The 20,534-nt window shown below is 38.8% G+C and overlaps 1 protein-coding gene across 3 annotated transcripts; it reads right to left on the reverse strand.

Annotated features, from left to right (window-relative positions):
• Positions 1 to 10,719: 10,719 nt before the first annotated feature.
• On the reverse strand, positions 10,720 to 12,766 carry LOC147639010 (protein STRICTOSIDINE SYNTHASE-LIKE 5-like). 3 transcript variants are annotated; one of them, XM_086786570.1, is made up of 6 exons: positions 12,675 to 12,743; positions 11,984 to 12,562; positions 11,834 to 11,901; positions 11,507 to 11,746; positions 11,262 to 11,388; positions 10,720 to 11,053 (listed from the first exon to the last, which is right to left on the reverse strand). In XM_086786570.1, the coding sequence occupies exons 1-6, from the start codon at positions 12,726 to 12,728 to the stop codon at positions 10,781 to 10,783; spliced, it is 1,341 nt and encodes a 446-aa protein (XP_086642696.1). In that variant the 5' UTR covers positions 12,729 to 12,743; the 3' UTR covers positions 10,720 to 10,780. The 3 variants fall into 3 exon arrangements, with proteins under 3 accessions (XP_086642696.1, XP_086642704.1, XP_086642700.1); XM_086786578.1 differs by having other exon boundaries at positions 11,262 to 11,394; positions 11,984 to 12,766; XM_086786574.1 differs by having other exon boundaries at positions 10,911 to 11,394.
• Between the last annotated feature and the right edge of the window lie 7,768 nt (positions 12,767 to 20,534).

Consider the following 20,534-nt stretch of genomic DNA (forward strand, 5'->3'; position numbering starts at 1 on the left):
AATATCTCAAACATTGTTGATCCATACAATGACTCCTGCTTGCCTGCTGAGAGCCATCTATCATTGCTTGTCAAGGCAATGTAGATCCTCTTCTAGATCAATGCACCAAGATGCCAATTGATCTTTGATTAAAATGATGTTCTAACTAATCTTAATCACTAACAATTATAAAACTGCCACTTAACTTCATTGATTACGTCAATAATTTCACTCAAATGTATTTAATGAGGATGTTGTTATCACATTATTGTAAATCACTTTCTTGATCAATAAACTGTCCAAAGTGCTTTTGATTTATCTAGTCTACCAAATTTATTTACTAATCATTAAATTAGCACTAATTCTTATTGTTAGTCATTTTCTTGATCAAGAAACTGTTTAAATGGCACTTAATCAACAAACTATTGGCATAATCTTATACTATTGTCACTGAGATTCAATAATCTTTCCTTCTTACATAAATTTTCAGCAATATCCACTATTTTCTTTAAGATTGTAACAATTTCTCTTAAAGAAACCAATTAACCAAGATTAATGAAAGTATAGATCAAGAATACTCATTGTCACCAAGATTTGATTTTGTACATTAATCTTTGCAAACTTTAAAAATTTTGCACCAATCTGTAACCGGATTTGAACACTGCAAAATAATGTTTGAACAATTTCCGCAAATCTAAAATCTGCACCATTGATGAACTTTTCACCAAAACCACTAGAGAACTATGTAGCCAAAAGGAAAATAGCACCATTGATGTAAAAGTCCCCATATCCAATAATGTTTTCAAATCTAACATCAATGTCTATCTAGCGTAACCTATTTAGAAGTGTGGGGACCTCACCTTAATAGATTTCCCTCAGGATCTACTACAATAGGGAGCCCTCTTTCCATGAAAGGGGACCACCAATAAGAAATGAGGATCGATTCTACATAGACCCTCCAAACAATAGTATACTTGTAAAAATAGCATGTCTTATTATGCATATTATTTCTCCTAGACCAACATGCATCATTTATTCATTAGCAAAATCATGAGTTATAATACTTTAGTAACTTTATGAGCTTGGTCGACCACCCAAGCTTCTCTCCAAGACTATATATTCAAAAGTGTCCTTGATGCTCTCTTTGGTCTCGCAACCACCCAAGCTTCTCTGTGAGACTGCATATTTAAGAGTTTCCTTGATATTATCTTTGTTCCTTAATACTTTAGTACCTTTATAGGCTTGGTCGACCACCCAAGTTTCTTTGTAAGACTGCATATTCAAGAGTGTCCTTGATACTCTCTTTAGTCTTCATTAAACCAAGCCTTCTTTGGTACATTCCCAGTCTTGGTTTTATGTATTGGCACTATCTTTACTTCCTTGGAGATTGTGCACCTTTGACTTTAATAACTTATTAAGATTTGTCAACTTCTTCCACCAAGTTGGGGTCCATGTGGTGGGTTTCACATTTTTCTTCACACATGTGTAGCTATGCTCTACTCTATTTGCTACTCTGAGTGTCTTCTAAATCCTTGATGGGGTCACAATTATCAATAATTGTCTAGACTTTCTTCCCACATTTCTTATGTTATCTTGTGTATAGCTAACCTGTATACTTGAATCAATTCTTTCTCATAGACTCTACCTAGTTCTTGGTAAGTTTCTACCTTAATTCTACATCAAAACAAAAGCATCTCACACACCTTTGATCTTTAGCTTAATTTGTCATATACACTTCTGCATAAGTAACTTCACTTGCTAATTATAGCCATAATCTTCTTATAAATTAACTATAATTAAGCTAATCATGAGACGTGATTGTTTTACCCACTTGACTTCTCATGCTTGTGTCCAAAACTCCCACTTTTATTACTTCTTTTTACCTCTAATCATGCCTATGTTTTTGAAGGCATCTAATCCTTCCTCTAATATTGGGTAAGATGGCCTAACGAATAGAATAGTATATGCATCTCTAGATACAAGCTTTACTAGTCTACACAATTATTTTAAGATGATTAACCCTCTTAATTTTTATTTTTTAGAGGCTAATATTTATAGATTTTAGCTAGTAAGACATTAATTCTACTCTCTTGAGCCCCCATTATCATCTTCAAAATACAACATCCAAAAAACATTCCACTAGCTCTAGTTATGCTTTGTTAGGTCTTGACAACTCTGTGTAATTTTGGTTTCACTAATATCTTTTTTAATTCTCAAATTTTAAGAGGTTCTTTTATATAAATTATTGATAAATTATGTTCCAAAAATGTTCTCCTAATGGCCATTCATCCCATTCAAATATACCTTATCAATCAAAAGTTGTGAGTATTTAAATTCCCCCAATTTCTTCCATGTTGCTTTCCCTCTTCTCCAAACCCCATACATGGCCACTTGTGAGGGCTAATGATTACATCCCTTTTTCCCACATGAGATACACATGTAAACTTCAAGATACTATGAATAGGTCTCCATAACCATAACATAAGAGCACCTACTATAAGGGAGAGTACTCTACTACTAGAACACACTATAAGAGAGAGTACTCTACTATAAACTTCAAACCCCATACATGGCCACTTGTGAGGGCTAGTGATCTCCAAACCCCATACATGGCCACTTGTGAGGGCTAGTGATTACATCCCTTTTTCCCACATGAGATACACATGTAAACTTCAAGATACTATGAATAGGTCTCCATAACCATAACATAAACATAAGAGCACCTACTATAAGGGAGAGTACTCTACTACTAGAACACACTATAAGAGAGAGTACTCTACTACAAAAACATATAAGGTCCATATTGTGAACCTAAACCTGACTATATTAGTTGGTGCTAAAACTATGCCACAACTCTAGTAAACCAAAGTGGCTATCACATAGCTTATAAACCATAATGGTGGCATATCATAATAAGTTTACCAACCATGTTGGTGGTGTAAGTGCAAAGCTGTCATCCAAGTGTATCATCCATATCTGCACTAGTTGAGCTCAAGTATTCAACACTTCCCCTCGATCTCAACTCCATCTCCTGCACTCCAAGTAAGCTTCTAAATATTCAAATATTCTCCACACCCACTGCCTTCATAAAGATGCCAACCACATGATCCTCTTTGTTAACATAAACCAAATTTACATCACCTAATTGAAATCTTTTCCCTCATAAAATAATAATGCACTTTAATTTGCTTTGTCCTAGTATGATATGTTGGGTAACTAGCCAGCTATATGCTTCTCATGTTGTCACAATAAATGAAAATTGTCCTCTATCCAATTATATGCTGCTCATATTGTCATAATAAATGAAAATTGTCCTCTATCCAATTATATGCTGCTCATATTGTCATAATAAATGATAACTACCCTTTCCTTGGGCTCAACCATATCTATAGGTAGCTTCTACAACCAAGCTACCTTAAACATCACCATAGCAACACGCTTGTACTTAACCTCCACTATACTCAGATGCTTCTTGCTGCTCAAGCATAATAGTGGGATGCTTCTTACTGCTCCATCTTCTAACATTATCACTCCCAAAAGTGAATATAAAGCCGCTATAGTAGATCTCATGTATGAGATACTACTAGGCCAATCTACATCTATATACCCATGAACTTGCACCTATATCCTAGCCTCATAGAGAAGTCTATACTACTATGGACTTTATGTTCTTGATTATCCTCCTAGATGCATCTAAATGTGGCTTCCTTGGGACCTACATAAATTGACTCACCAATCCAACTAAATAGCTCAAATCTAGCCTAGTGGAAGTCATATAAATCAAACTACCTACTATGCGTCTATACATACTACGATCCTCCATTGGACCACCTATGTTTGTAGACAACCCTGTGTTCTTCTCTAATGGCATTGAGATTGACTTACACCCTCTTATCCCATACTTGGACATCATGTCTAAAGCATATTGCCTCTACAAAATCCAAACCCTATGTTGTGATCTAATAACCTCTATATCCACAAAGTATTGTAACTCACTCAAATCTTCCATTTTAAACTTCTTCTTAACAGGTATCATGTCTAAAGCATACTACCTCTACAAAATCCAAACCCTATCTTGTGATCTAATAACCTCTATACCCACAAAGTATTGTAGCTCACTCAAATCTTCCATTTTAAACTTCTTCTTAACAGGCATCTTCACTTCATGAATGTTATCATCACTATCGCTATGACAATCAAATCATTAAGATAGATAATAGTACAAGATTTTCCCCCTTGTCAATATTTCTCACGTAAAGTGAGAAATCGACATTGGATATCTGACACCCAATAGTGAAAATATACTCCTCTCTTGTTCGACCATACTCTGAATGCTTTTTCTTCAAGCCATAAAAGGATTTGCACATGTGAACTAAATCTAGATATACATGATCCTCATCTTCTATTGGCTATACCATGTAAACTTCTTCCTATAAGTCACCATGGAAAAATGCATTCTTTACATCCATCTAAAGTAAAGAATATCCCTTAGCTGGCCATAGCAATGATTGCTCTCACGATTACCATTCTAACAACCGTTCTATAAAATGTCTGCTCTCATGACCATCCCAGCAACGGTCATGTAAAATGTCTCATCACATCTAATGCCACATGTCTGTACAAATATGTTGGTATAACCAATCTTGCCTTATACTTGCTAATAGAACCATTTGAATTATTCTTCGCTTTGTCGACCTAATTACATAAAAAGTTACCATTTCCTTGGGCAAAGGCACCAAATCCCATGTCTCGTTTAGCACCTAATGCAACCATCTCCTAATTCATGGCATCTTCCCAATACTTATGTCCAAGTGCCTCCTCAAAATATGTGGGCTCTACCTCTTGTATAGTTTTGACCATAAATGCATAATGATGGGTTGCATACCCATCATATCTCAACTTGTGCACTCAATATCTCAACCTATATAGTATTGATCATAGATGCATAATGATGGGTTGCATACCCATCATATCTCAACATGTGCACTAAATATCTGACTCTAGTAGACCTACATACACTTGAATGTACACCTAGATCACAAGCATTCTCAACATTGCTTTGGCTTTTTGTACACACCATTTCGAATCTCCCAAATAAAGACTTTGTTCTGACATTAAGGAAAAACTGAGCTCATTCGTGGGCCTTGCAAGAAAATACACGTCATCCTATTTTTGGAGGCTAGAAATTGTAAAATCTTGAGATTTATGGTCCTTTTTGTGTGTTTTTTGTAGAGAGAGATAATTTAGAAATTCCTCCTTGTCAATAAATGCGTGCTCGTAAATGAGTAAAAAGGAGAGGAATATTCATAGTCTAGACAAATGCTAGAGAACAACCACGAAAAGGGCTAAATTTTTTAAAGAATGAGCTAGTTTCCCTCTTTAGTAGCATTTCACTCTTTAGAAATTCAATTTGTGTGTTTTCACTACGCACACTACTAATGGAGATTTAAAATCCCAATTCCCTCTACTAATGCATGCCTTTATAATTCATTGCAACACACAAGCCATGTGTTTCTTATGATTGCATAGTTTTCTTCAAAAAAATATATCTACAAGAAGCCTCTGCCACATGCATATAGATTTAGAGAGTGAGTACGAGCCAATACACAAGAGTAATACAATTAGTTACATATAGAAAGAGAATATGAGGAGGCAGGGATTGAAGCACATTGAATTATGGGTTGAACATGTATCCTCTTACCTAATCACCACCACCATTTAGAAATCCCACACGATTGATTAGATATGTAGGGGATGGTCAAGAGGGTGTACTTGGCTATTGCAGTGCATGGAGTTCAGTTTTCCAAGTAGTCGAAGATATGAATCGGATCTTGAAACTAAAGAAAAGATACCTTCTTAATAATTAAAGAGTAAAATATCGAGAAGGAACTATCAAGGATCTCGAGAGAGACCTAGAGAAGGCACGGATGAAGCACATAATCTTGCGTATGAGGAAAAGGAAGAGAGAAATGTCGAATATTGAAAAGCTTTCTCCAAATAGTGGTGGAATGAGGAAGAGGATATATTGGGTGCAGAGTAGTGTAGAGGCTTACCATATTGACCACATTTGTCCAGTTCACCCTGACACCCTCTCGCCCAAGTTGCTCGAGGAGGACATATGTGCCATGATTTAAGGCATACCTTTCCTCCGTATCATTCGTCGTTGCATGACCGACCACTCTTTGCTAGAAGCATGAAGCATGAATACTTAACAAAATGAAATGCACATTATGCCAACAAAAGTGAGTGAGTGTACTATTAATACTTAAAAATAATGTGTGTAAAGCGTCCTAGTCACTGCGCCCAAGATGGGAGCTCCCTATACTCTCCATCCGCGTACGACCTCCTCCTGCTTCTTATATATTTAGGGATTTGCATTGGGCTTCTTGCACTCATCATCCCAAGTTTCTTGTATACAATATCAAGGCTTTTCTCCCCCTATCTTTACCTAGCATGTAATGTCACTGTGCCACTGCTTCAATACATTCACATTCACCATGTGATCTTTAAATCTATCTAAGATGGACCTCTTCACTACATGGTAGTGGCCCAAACTCACTCTTGACTTGATTGATGATGTGGTCCTTATTTGCTTGATCGAGTTTATGCCATGTACTCATAAAGTCATGGAAAAAAACTATATGGCATAACTCACGGATTTGAGTCTTCATCTTGTTGCCAACATTGTTGAGGACCACATTTCCCTCCACTACTTGGTATTGGAAACAAGCCGGATTTGGGATAGAGGGGTTTGTGTCAAAGCGGTGGGATGAGTGTGAGGGTGGTGTCCCCACACAAAACTGGCAATGGGTGGGTGTTTACACAGAGGGGGGTAGTAGCTTCTGTGGATCCACCACCACAGAAACAACTCGACGAGCGATCCCGTCTTCTACAACTCAAATTAGTCGAGTGAGCCGTGGGGTTTGTGTAACTTGCGGTGGAGTGCCATCGATGTGGCTTGTGTGGTGGTGGATTGTGATGGTTATGTAGAAGTGCCAACCTTTTCCCAAAGTAGGCTTGAGCCATAGCCCTTTGCTCAAGGCTCATTTAGGAGATGAAATGTAAAACTAACTGAGGGACATTGCCTGTGGAGTAGGCATGGTGGAGATGTTGGGATTGTATGTAGGTTTGTCATCTATTGTGCAATCCATGGTCTACGCACATACAATTAAAGATGGTTATGTGCATGATTATTCAAGGGCACCAGTGTTTAGGGTTTACATGGAATAAGCATGGGGCATCATCATGCCCATGCTTATGCGATGACTCTAATAAGGAGAGGAGCATGGCCTTGAAGAATCTACCTACCCAAAGCCCACATGTAAGGGCAACATCAAAAGCAAGATGCATTTAAAAAAAACCAAAAAAACAATGAGATTAGGGCACTTACCACAGAGATTATAGGCTAATTAGAGTCTTGAGGGAGGGGGAGAGACCAAGAGAGAGCTTGAGGTTCGAGAAAAAATGAGTGAAAACCTTACAAAACAAACACAAACAAGACATATTAGCAAAATAGGGAAATCACACACACACACCCCACACACACACACACACTCCACACCACACACACACAATCAAAAGCAAGGGAAAACGAGAAGGGCTACCTACTGAAAGGATGGAAAAAAGAAGGTAGATGTGAAAAAGGGAAGGTGTGAAAAGTAGAAGAAACCCTAAGAAAGGTGAATAGAGGGCTTCCCTTCTTTTTCTCTCAAAATTTTTTGGGCTCCTTCATAGTGTTGGTGGTGACCATTTCCTTTTCACACTGTTCTTCCGCTAGCGACCATTTCCTTCTCCATGCTATTTCTCCCTGGTGGCCACCGACGTTGCTTCTTTCTTTAGCTAACACACAAGCCTGTGATGCCTAGAGCTTCTCAAGCTCGATGATGGGCGGGAAGCTGCAAAGTAGAAAGCTGTCGTCATCTCTACTGGGCGGGAAGCTACAACACATAATTCAGTTATGCTCGGGAAGCTGTAACACACAAGGCTGCTTGCTCAGAGCCTTTGCAAAGCTCAGTGGGCGGGAAGCTGCAACACACAAAGCTGCACAATGAGTTGGCTGAGCCTTGAAAGCGATGAAGACTCCGTTTATTTAATGATCTGTGCCTGGATATTGGTGACTTAATCGGGGAAGAGGACCAGCAATCTACACATACATAGCCTTGATAAAAGCGATGATGCTCTGTTGTGCTAGTGGCTGAGACCTAAGAGCTAAGCTCGATATAGCCTTAGAATAAGGTCTCCCCTCTGCATAATCTCTCCAAAGCTTCTGTGTAGTTCTTGATTGCACAGGACCTGCACACAAAACTACGCTGGGCTAAGCCTGGAAGATGTTATTGCTCACATAAGCAGAGACATTTCCTTTCTGTCGGTTCTGTGGTGGAGTGGGAAGAACAGCCCAAGCAAAGCTAGGCACTTGAATGGCTAAGGTCGTTGGCCACTCAAGTTTGCACAGTTTCTTTTGGGTCTACTATTGTGCACGTGGGCGCATTAATCCTTACATGTCATCTCCTTGTCACATAGAATTTAAAGAAGAGTTTGTGAAGAAAGAGGATGAGACCTCCACTTCAACATGTCTCTTAAGGATCCAACCTATATACGCGCGCGGCCCGGAGACAGCTTTTTGTACTTCCCTAGAGATAAAGAACTTCTTTTGGGTCATACACGAATGAAAACCATATCTGATTCTTCAAACACTCTCTCTATTCTTTTCTTGTTTGCATATTGCTTTGTCTGTCCTGGGTAGCCTTAATATCTTTGCGAATTTCCTGCATTTGATGCTCCATATCATCAAGCATCTATCTAGACATCTCGACCCGGATCAATGGCTCGGACCAAGTTAATAGTGTGAGACAATCTTGTCCGTACAGAGCTTTGAATGGGCTAATCCCGATACTTCGGTGATAAGAGGCATTATAAGCAAACTCCACTAGATATAAGTAGCTTAGGGCTCAGTGTGAGATTTTTCCAAATCAACTCAAAAGTGAGCAGAGTCTGAACATTTGGAATCTACTTTTCGAGACATTTCCAATGATATATAGCATGATGGAAAATTTTTCAAATTCAAGAAATCCCCAAATTCGGTGATTACATGGCATGTTACATGTCACATCATCACCAAATTTAAGAATTGCTTGAATATGCAAAATTGCCCATCATGCTATATATCATTAAAAATGTATGAAAGATAGATTTCAAACGTTCAAACTCCACTCACTTCTGAGTCGCACCTCTCCTTAATGTACTTGTCTGAGAACTTAATGGCAAGGAAAATTGTGCAAGCAAACCTCTACGCTACTACTTTGGGAGAAGGTATATCTCACCATCTAGGAAATGAAGCTTCTGGTTCAAAAAGCATGGACATGTGCCTACTTGATATTGACCTATGAGGTGCAATGTTGCTCTGCTAAGACAAGAGTGGTAGACATTGTATCATCAGTGATATCATCACGTGAGCGTTGGATCAAGCTAACAAACTATATTACTTTTTAATATTTTTGAGGCAAAATAAAACCTTCTTTTGATCCATGGAGGCTTGTATGTTTCTGCTTCTGTTTTTGTTGAGTAAACTGTTCAGTTGTCTCTTGATGATGATCATGCTTTGCAGAGCTGAGAGCTCAAAGCTCTATGATGCCAAACCTTCTTTGCTGAGCTAAAGCTCCAAGAGCTCTTTGGGCTAGATACAAAAGCTTCAGTAGTGGCCAACTAATCCCTCAGAAAGGAAGCTACAAGATCATCACAACACTGCTACTGATGTATCTTTTCCAAAAATTCAATGTTACATATAGAGAAGGACAAGGCGAGGAATAAAGCATTGGTTCTCAAACTTTGTTGGTCCTTGAAGTTTTCACATGATGACATGGACACATAAGCACATGATAACATCGACACATATGCACATGAGATTGATGTATATGATAGTGATATGTGAGCTAGATCATGTGGGCATGATCTCGAGAGCAAGGACAACATTGAAGACATCGAGCATTGTAGATGATGATATGTCTAGTATGTCTACCTAACTTCTTTAGAGATCATAGTGAGGACCAATTAGAGACTCTTGAGTATTTATCTATTGCACACGAGGTTAGAGATACTCCATAAAATGTTGATAAGCATACCATGGATCATGAGGAGCTTAGGTTTAAGGTTCTTATGTTAGATATGTTAGGCTATTTCACTAGAGAGTTTACATGGGGAGATATCTACAAATTGATCATAACTTCTAGCTTTCATAGTGTATCTAGTAGTGTTCATTTGTATATAGTTCATTTGTTTAAGCAGTTAGGTATAGTGTATGAGGTAGTGATCACTTCATTGAGGTGAGACCTCGTAGGTGAGACATGAGTATACACACATATCACATGAATTTTGAAAGCTTTACATTTAACTTTGGCATTTTCTTATATGTAGTGATTATGTATATCCCTTAAGGCTTGAAGCTAACCTTCATGGTTAGTCGTTATGATCCATTTAATCAAATAATTCAAGGAGTTAAGATACATATATACTTGTCAAATTTCTTGCATAGTTCTCTAACTCTACACATGAATAACTAGATGTCTATATAAAAACCTAAAAGAACTAGATGCACATGAACAATGAAGATGAGTGAAAATTAAAGAGGTTTTTGAAGGCCTCTACATACTTCTCTTATGGATGAAAATTGGGAGAGATCGCACCCTTAGATTCTATTGCATTTTATGAAAATTCATAACTATTTAGAAATTGAAAAAATCCATAGTTTGAAAAAAACAAGTTCTTACTATGCTGAAATGTTGACAATTTGAGAAAAAAGAGAGCATTAATTTGTTGCATTCAACTTTAGGTGACCAAGAAAATTCACTCCAAGGTTACCAAGGTACATATCGTCTCCAATAACAAAAGCTGTGGTGACAAACTTGATGGCCACTCCAGTATGATCTCCGAATGTACACAAGGGTATGCCATCTTCTGTCACCGACAAGACAAGTGCTCTCTTGCTTAATTTCTCAAGAAGCTTGCTTGAGGTTAGCACCACCAACAAATGCTTCATAAAAGGATATTTGTGGAGCATATTTAGGTAAGGAGGTCTACCCTGAAAGGGTAAAAAAAACACACTAATGAAGAAGTAAGAAATTTAAGGCATTTTATAGAAATGCCCTCCCTTGGTCCCTTTCCATGCACACTAGTAATGGCATCGTTCATCTCTAGACTCTAGAGTCTATATGTGTGTGTACACTTGCAATGGCATCATTAATTCGATACATTCTCGTCTTAAAGATCTTAAAGCATTTAGGACGTACCGACACAAGGCCAATCCAGAAGCGTCCCATGCCATCGTGTTTGATGTTGTCAGGAAATGCAGGCAGGTTGTCGATGAAAATCTCTGCACGTCCTGCCTTCTCACCCTTGAGCCAATAGCGCTGGCACCTAGCCCTTTAAAAAAGAGAGAAGGAAAGAAAAATGAGAGCCAAAAACGAAGGCCCCGAGTGAGCAGTAGAGGCCGGACAAAAAGAAAAGACAGTCGAAGAGAAGCCGCCGGACACACAAGGTTGTTTCGCAGACGACCAAGAACTCTTCATTGCGAGAAAGGGCCACTCCGTTAGCAAAGTAGAGATGGTCCATGAGCACAGTGGTGGTCCGGGCGGTCGGATCGTACTTCAAGAGGCGCCCGTTAGGCCGGGCCTCTGCGACGTCAAAGTCGAAATGCGAAAAAGGGTGTTTATGAGATGCGTCGGTGAAAAAGATCGCGCCATCTTCTCGAGAAACTGCAGCTGCATCAGTAATCCTATATGCCCCCCCAAAAAAAAAAAAAATCACCACATCCTAAGGTTCATTCATTTACGTGTATTTGCGGTAATACTAATAAACTCACTTGAATTTCACACCCCCAGCCTCGTCCGACAGCACCTCCACCTTGCCTTGAGTCACATTCAGCAACCCCTGCAGCTCATCCCCAACGCCCATTCAGCAATATATCACCAGAACCTTGGTACAGTTGCAGATGCTTGACCGCCCTCATTACCATCTCCGGCTCGCACACTATGAGCTCTCCATGTCGGCCCATCGCTAGCCCCAACGGCCGCCCGCCTTCAATATGAACCCAATTCTCCACCTTGCCGCTCTTGGGCTCCACTCGCTTGATCCAGCCGTCCTCGCATCCCACGTACAGGAGACCATCCCCGTCGACAGCAACATCTTCCGGCTTGGGAAGTTGGCCATCGCCTATCCTGTGAACATGGTGGAGGAGGGAGTTAGGGGCGAAAGGGCCGACGTGCTTGGGAGGCGGAGGAAGAATGAGAGGCAAAGGGTCTAATGGAGACAGGCGTAGTACTGCCCTGTATGCTGCAGCTATCGCGATGGAAAGCGCTAGGGCTACCGTGCACGAGAGAGCCACGCCGGCCATTGCAGCTTGTTTCAATGAATCTCCACTCTTTTCAGCCGTTGGAGTCATGGCCGCCGCCAGCTGATGGAAGATCGACCCACTCCTCCATGTCTGCAGCAGGTCGTTCTTGGTGGAGGCTCCCAGTGCGCTCCCTTCAGGCCCCGGCACTGCGGCAGAGTTGTTGAGTTCTACCGCACCAACAAAGTACGACGCCAAGGACTGTTATAAACACGTTCGTGTGTCAGGTTTGCTTTACTTTAAAAAATTAGTGGGCAACCAGTGTTTCCCACCTCTTTTCTTTTGAGACTTCAAATTCAAATTCTACCCAAACCTCAGTTTTTGTGAATCTCTTCTTCAAGATAATACTAGTATTGCACCCGCGCATTGCTGCGGGGCCGACCAAGGTTCCAGAAAAGAACTATTCCCTCTCTACAACCATCTCTCTCTCTCTCTCTCTCTCTCTCTCTCACACACACACACACATGCACCCTCTCCCTCTCTCTGTCACATATACACACTCTCAAATGTTGAAACTCTTTCTCTCTCTCTCTCTCACATGTACACACATATACACACCTACTCTCTCTCTCTCTCTCTCTCTCTCTCTCACACACACATGCACACACTCCCTCTCTCTTCTTACACTCTCCCACACATAGAAGCTCTCTCTCTCTCTCTCTCTCTCTCACGCACACATACACATGTAAATATATAGTATATACAATATTATGTTTTAGATACATAAACCTATACATAGACACATATACTTATACATATATACATGTATTTAAAAATATAAATACAAACATCGATATAATTTAATTAATTTTGATTAAATTTTAATGTGCGAAGATGGATGATAGGTTGTGGTCACTTTTAAATATATACATAAACCTATACATAGACACATATACTTATACATATATACATGTATTTAAAAATATAAATACAAACATCGATATAATTTAATTAATTTTGATTAAATTTTAATGTGCGAAGATGGATGATAGGTTGTGGTCACTTTTAAATATATAGATAGATATATCACACACACACACACACACACACACATATATATATACATATACATATACATACATATATACATATGTATGTATGTATATATAAATGTAAATAAAAACACACACACACACACATGTATATATATAAATGTAAATAAAAACACACACACACATACATACATACATACATATGTATGTATGTATATATAAATGTAAATAAAAACACACACACACATGTATACACACATATACATATATGCTTTCTATTTAATTTATATTTTATTAAAAGCTACTTTTTATTCTCTATCTCTATCTCTCACTCTCTTTCTCTCTCTTTTCACCCTCCCTCATTACATCTCTCTCTCTCTCTCTCTCTCTCTCTCTCTCTCTCTCTCTCTCTCCAGGTCTGTCCCATCTCACTCTCTCTCAAGCACATTCTACACATAAATGTAGATGTAAGCACATGGATGCATATTCTCTCTCTCTCTCTCTCTCTCTCTCTCTCTCTCTCTCTCTCTCCCACATACACACACACACATGTACACACCGCACATACACTAATCTAAACGCACACTCTCTCCTCCCACACAAACTATCTCCTATGTAGAAATTATCTGCCTCTCTCTCTCTCTCTCTCTCTCTCTCTCTCTCACACACACACACATGTACACACCGCACATACACTAATGAAAACACACACTATCTCCTCCCACACAAACTATCTCCTACATAGAAATTCTCAGTCTCTCTCTCTCTCTCTCTCTCTCTCTCTCTCTCATGCACACACTATCTCCTACATAGAAATTCTCAGTCTCTCTCTCTCATGCACACACACTATCTCCTCCCACACAAACTATCTCCTACATAGAAATTCTCAGTCTCTCTCTCTCATGCACAGACACACACTCTCTCTTCTTCACACACACTCTCTCACATAGAAACTCTCTCTCTCTCTCTCTCTCTCTCTCAAGCACGACATCTTACGAATGAAGGGAGGGCAAGTAACCCCATATTATATATATATATATATATATATATATATATATATATATATATATATATATACATACATATGTATGTATATATGTATACATATGTATGTATATATGTATACATATATACATATATATATATATATAGAGAGAGAGAGAGAGAGAAAGAGAGATGATAATGATGATAATGATTGTATTGATGTTCACAAAGGTTGAATATGAACAGTGGGACCACACAAGCAAATGCATTTGTAATAAGCCCAAAACATCATTTAAGTGTTCAAATTTTGAGTCTACACATTTGGTTTATGGTAGGAGTTCATCAATGTGTTGTGTATTTGGCACTAATGATTTAAAGGGAGGGTGTGTTCTCCCTCATGCTTCTATAGGTCTTTAGCCTAAAGGTTGGTGGTGGTGGATGTGAATCGGTAAAGGTGAAGGTGTTATTACAAGTCACAAGGTTGGTAGTGTAAGGTGGCACATGTAGTGCATTTATTATGGACACATGTTACTAGGGGAGGCAAGGTTTCTCCCACACGATTTTATAGTTCTTTAGCTCAAAGGTTGTTGGTGGATATAAATGCATGTCAATGTTGGTGAAGGTGGCACATGTAGTGCATTTATTATAGACACATATATTGCATTGGGTTGGTGCAAGGTGGGACAAATGTACTGCATTCATCACATTGATGCAATGTGGGACACATGTAATATGTATTGCATTAGGCGAATGGCTTATGTGTGGGTCTATTAGATCCTATAAATATTTGTATACTTGCAGCTTGATTTGTAAAGTGTTTTTGCAATGGAAGTTATGCCTTTACCTTAAGTTCATTATTTGTCCTTAACCTTAACCTTAACCTTAACCCTAAGTTTATTATAACTCACAATATTATTTGCAATGAAGTTGAGCTTAATTTATGAACACCATGCATTTTTTCATGGTATCATGGTATCAAAGCAGCCTCCTTATGGATTTTAGATTTTCTGTAGGCAAGGACATTTAGTAGATTAGAGAGGGTTATTTTGTTAGAGAGAGAGAGAGAGAGAGAGAGAGAGAGAGAGAGAGAGATCATCCTACTGAAAATCAAGAACTACATATCTTCAATAAGGTAGAGCCCTCAAAAGACAATCTAGAAGCATTTCTTGTGTGGACTCTCTACATCTAAAAGCAGCTAGAGACAAAATCAAAGTGATAACACAGAGAACAAAGAATTAAGCTAAGGCTAAGAGAGATTTGTAGGTGGCACAAAGGAATGAAAGAAGTTAAGAGAAATCAATAGCTCTAGTATAGCTTTTATAGTAGTAAAGAAAAGCAATTATAGTAGTAAAGAGAAAGGAAGAGACTAGCTCCTAAGCTAAATAAACAACAAGTGCAATTATGAACACCAAGAGTGCATCACAAACAGAGTTAGCAATACCAAGTCCTCTTCTTGTTCTCCTCTGTCCTTGAGGACAAATACTCTCAAAATGCATCAACTCATTATTAAGCTTCTCTTCATAGTCTAGACCTTTCACGGTTGCTGCTACCAACACTACATCACTCCATGCATCAACACAAGAGTAAGGCTCAATTTTCTTCCCAAATTATGGGTCTCCATGTTTGGTTGGTGGCATGAGCTCATCAATTTGTTGTGAATTTAGCTCAAATTATTTGAGGGAGTGTGTTTCCTAGTTTGATTTGAGGGGAATTTATGGCTTTACCTTAACCTATAAATATTTGTACGCTTTATAAAGCTTGATTTTTGTAAAGTGTTTTTGCAATGGAAGTTATGCCTTTACCTTAAGTTCATCATTTGTCCTAAACCCTTGTTTATTCTCCATTGACATTGTTTACAATGAAATTGAGTTTAGTTTATGAACACCATGCAATTTTTTCATGGTATCAAATCATTGTCAAAGTATGGGTTTAGAAATTCTATAGCCAAGGAGATTTAGTTAGATTAGAGAGGGTTGTTTTGTTGATGAGAGAGAGATAGAGACATATCATCCTACTGAAAATCAAGACCTACATATCTACAATAATGCAAAGCCTTTAAAAGGCAATCTAGAAGTATTTCTTGTGTGGACTGTCTACATCCAACAAGTGGCTAGAGACAAAGCTCAATGTGATAACACAGAGAAGAGAGAATTAGGCAAAGGCTACGAGAGATTTTGTAGGTGAATGAAAGAAGATAAGAGTAATCAATAGCTCTATAGATTTTATAGTAGCAAAGAAAAGCAATTGTAGAAGCAAAGAGAAAGGAAGAGACCAGCTCCTAAGCTAAATAATCAACAAATGCAACTATAAACACCAAGAGTTTGCAACACCTCCTTGTCCTCCTAACTCTCAAAATGCATCAACTCATCAAGCTTCTCTCCATGGTCCAGACCTTCACAGCTCCCAATATTGCATCACTCGACGCATCAACACAAGAGTAGGTCTCAATGTTCTTCCCTTTCCCCAATTCTCTTTGCATCTTAGTAAGCCCAACCCATTTTGGAAAAAATAATTTCCCTCTCTCGACTATAATCTTGTCAGCAAACTTCATACTAGAACTCCTGTTGTAGCAAATGACAAGAACTTCTCAAAGGGGAGATGTTGAAATTATGGATATACATGTTTGGTTGGTGGCGTGAGCTTATCAATGTGTTGTGGATTTTGCACTAATTATTTGAGGGGAGTTTGTGTTTTCTTAGTTTGGTATGAGGGTAGGCAAGGGTTCCCTCCCACATAGTAGAATTCATATTGTAGAAAATGACAAGAACTTATCTTGAGGAGATGTTCAAATTATGGGTTTGCATGTTTCATTAATGTGTTGTGCATTTTGATCTAATGATTTGAGGGGAGTGTGTGTTTTCCTAATTTGGTATGAGGGTAGGCTTGTGCATTTATTGCAAACACATGTATTACATGGATCTTGTGTGCACATTTATTGTGGTCACATGCATTGCATGGATCTTGAGTGTGGGCCTAGAAGGGTCTATTAAATATATAAATTTGGATGTACTTGGATCTTGATTTGTAGAGTGATTTTGCATGGAAGTTATGCCTTTACGTTAAGTTCATCATCTAACATTAAGTGTAAATATTGTTAATTCTCACTCATTGTTTTAGAATGGATTTCATCTGACATTAAGTGTAAATCTTGTTAGTTCTCACTCATTGTTTTACAATGGATTTTACCTTAGTTTATAAGAGTCCCACTAGGATAATAAAGTGAATAAATTTAAAAAAGAATAACTTACTAATGAGCTAATGTGTCCCTCATTAGAGGATGCGTTAAGCTAGTCCATTTATTACACGATTCTTAGATGAGGGCCCTTCCTTCATGAAAGACTATCCCCTTTCTGTCCTCGTATGCCCCCTCACCATTTTCGATTCTATTCCCTTGTTCTTTAGTTGAATTGGTGTGAGTTGTTTGGTACCCAAATCTTGGCCCCTTGTAGGAGCTTTGATTTTTCCCTTACATTCCCCCTCACCTTTTCCAATTCGATTCCCTTTTTCTTTTGTTGAATTGGTGTGAGTTGTTCGGTATCCAAATCTTGGTGCCTTTTAGGAGCTTTAATTTCTTACCTCTCTCCACATGAAGGTAAAAAATATATGACTTCAGGTGCTTACTCCAATGGTAGTAGTCTCATTTACATCCCATTTGGGTGCTTGCTCCAATTATAGTATTCTCATTTACATTCCATTTGGGTGCTTGTTGCTCCAATGATAGATGTCTCCAATTTGATGTGTGGGCATGGCTTAGGCCATTAGGAACTCAATGAAGTCTTTTTGGGCCCTTTAATTTGCCATTGCCTAATGGAGGTGATTAAGAAATAGACAAATAGGGAGATTACATGTGGACTGAAACCAATGGTTTGTAAGAGCCTAGAAGGTAGTGGTCAAACTTAGAATAATAGGCTAAATAGGCTCTTTTTTAATTTTTGAAATCAACTAAAACTCAAAAAATTTATAAGTATATGAATTTTTTTCCTATTTTTTATAGAAAAGGATAGCTGCAGCCTGCAGCCATCATTAAGTAAGGTCTCTAAAGTGATAGAGGCCCAAAAACGAGTTCCCATGCATTCAATGCACATTCCCCTTCACTTTCCACTATCCCTCTCTCCCACGTTCCCTCCAAAACGCTCTCTCTTTCTCCTTTCTCATAGCAGGGCGTTTTTCACTCTCTAGACTACTTCTTTTAGCTATCTACCTCTTGATCTACCTCTCTCTTCACTCAGAAACCTAGATCTATAGCTATGGAAGCTTGATCTGCAACCTCCTCTCAGAAGCTATGGAAGTTTGATCCTCACTTACATTTCCTTACTTCATCCTTCTTCCTTGTCCAACCTCCTTTTACAGAGTGTAACAGCAGAGCTTAGCTAAGGAAGCTTGATCTGCAACCTCCTCTCAGAAGCTATGGAAGTTTGATCCTCACTTACATTTCCTTACTTCATCCTTCTTCCTTGTCCAACCTCCTTTTACAGAGTGTAACAGTAGAGCCAAGCTATGGAAGCTTGAGTTGCAAATGCTTTGGCTCTCATAATCTTACTCATTGTCTCCTCTCACCCCCTCTAATATCCTCTTTCAAAGTGCAGTAATAGCACAGTCAAGCCCTTGGAACTTGCTCTACAACTCCTTCTCTTTTGTACATCTCCCTAGTTTAAGTTTTTTTCTCACCATTCTATTTTCCTTTGCCATCAAGGTTTATAATCTCCCTAATATATACATCTGATGTCTTCTTCTAGAGCTCGAAGGCCTCCGATCAGTATTCAATCTCTCTTTTGTAGCAGTGGTCAAGATGAGGATGGGCACTGGAATATCAAACAGTACAAGAAGTGGAATTGGATTACGATGCAACCTAGTACAAGAGGAACCCACAAGGTGTCAAAGTGATACATTGATATACAAAGTCACCATTAGAAAGGGCAGATATTGGAGCTCAAACAAGATCGTGATGGAAAAAAGCTAGCCAAGGTCCAACATGTTTACAAGGCAACAGAGCTGAAACTAGCAGACCATGACCAACATCAACGATTTCTTGCAAATTGTAAGTCATTTCACCACTTTATATTCTTGTTTTTAAATCAATTGTGTGCTAATAATGGTATACTGAGCACTGCTTTGATTGTTCTTGGGTTCCTCTGCGTAGATATTTTTCCCTCAAACTATAGTGAGTGGGAGCCTATGGAGGCAATTTCAGGAACCTTTGAAGCATACCATGTGGAGCTTGGTAGTTTAATCTTTGGAGGGTGTCCAACTGCACAACTTCTTGCACGAAACATCTTCTTCTATGAGATACATATGTGGTTCCCACGACAGCAAATGGTACTGGAAAATTAGTTCCAGAACCTACACCAACTCTCACATCTATTGAATGGCCAATTCTAGACAATGCTTCAGTGGCCATGGCTTGTTTGCAGATCAAAAGCAAGGTGCAAAATGCTATGAAGTGCACATATGGATCTCACAAAGCAACCATAACCTGCTTCATACCTCTACACCTCTTTGTGTACCTGTTCCGTACAAGTGACACACATCGCACCCCAACTTTATGGATTGCAAAGGGGGAGAGAGCTCTGACTTGTTTCTTATCACCTGCATGGGATAAAAAAGTTGTTCAACACAATGGAGACACCATCAGCAGATGCGGAGTAATAGTTGAGAAGGTTGTGATGCGCTACCATATTGCCAAGCAACAGTTGTCCATTGCGTTTCCTTACAGGCAATGGAAGCTTACAAATGGAGAATGGGAGGCGTTAGACTCCGACACAACCTCTACAGAACAGGGTGTGCTACATATATCCATGCAAGGTGGGGATGTAGAAGATGTTGCTGTGAATGATGACTGGTCCCTTGCCAACTTACGTGACTACTTAGTTCTTCGTGAGTGGTGATTTTGCTTTGATAATCAATGGTAGAGTAGTGCGCAAAAGGCAGGAACGATCTTTTCTTTGTAGAGAAATTACTTTCCCTGGCTGTGTAGCTATCAAATAACCACTGGATATGTAATCTTGGATTGAAGTAAATACAATTTCAATTTTTTTGCCTCACTGTCTTATTAAGGTTTTTCAATTGTCTTGTGCAAGTTTTATTTTTTTGTGATAGTGTAAGGTTGGTCACACAAGCATCTGTGGCTTGAGCCACTAGTAAATTAGAAATGACCTTGCGATGGAAGGATACGTTCTTGCTTTCGCATATCATTTTTT

This window comes from Cibotium barometz, chromosome 4 (assembly GCF_041138505.1).
Source record: "Cibotium barometz isolate CiBa-2024 chromosome 4, ASM4113850v1, whole genome shotgun sequence".
NCBI classification, from domain to species: Eukaryota; Viridiplantae; Streptophyta; class Polypodiopsida; order Cyatheales; family Cibotiaceae; genus Cibotium; species Cibotium barometz.

Coding starts and splice junctions, on each gene's coding strand:
- LOC147639010 (XM_086786570.1), bottom strand. CDS start 12,728: ATGCGCGGGTGCAATACTAGTATTATCTTGAAGAAGAGATTCACAAAA. Junction 11,902..11,983: donor TAGTGTGCGAGCCGGAGATG/GTAATGAGGGCG, acceptor GATGAGCTGCAG/GGGTTGCTGAATGTGACTCA. Junction 11,054..11,261: donor TCTGGATTGGCCTTGTGTCG/GTACGTCCTAAA, acceptor TTACCCTTTCAG/GGTAGACCTCCTTACCTAAA.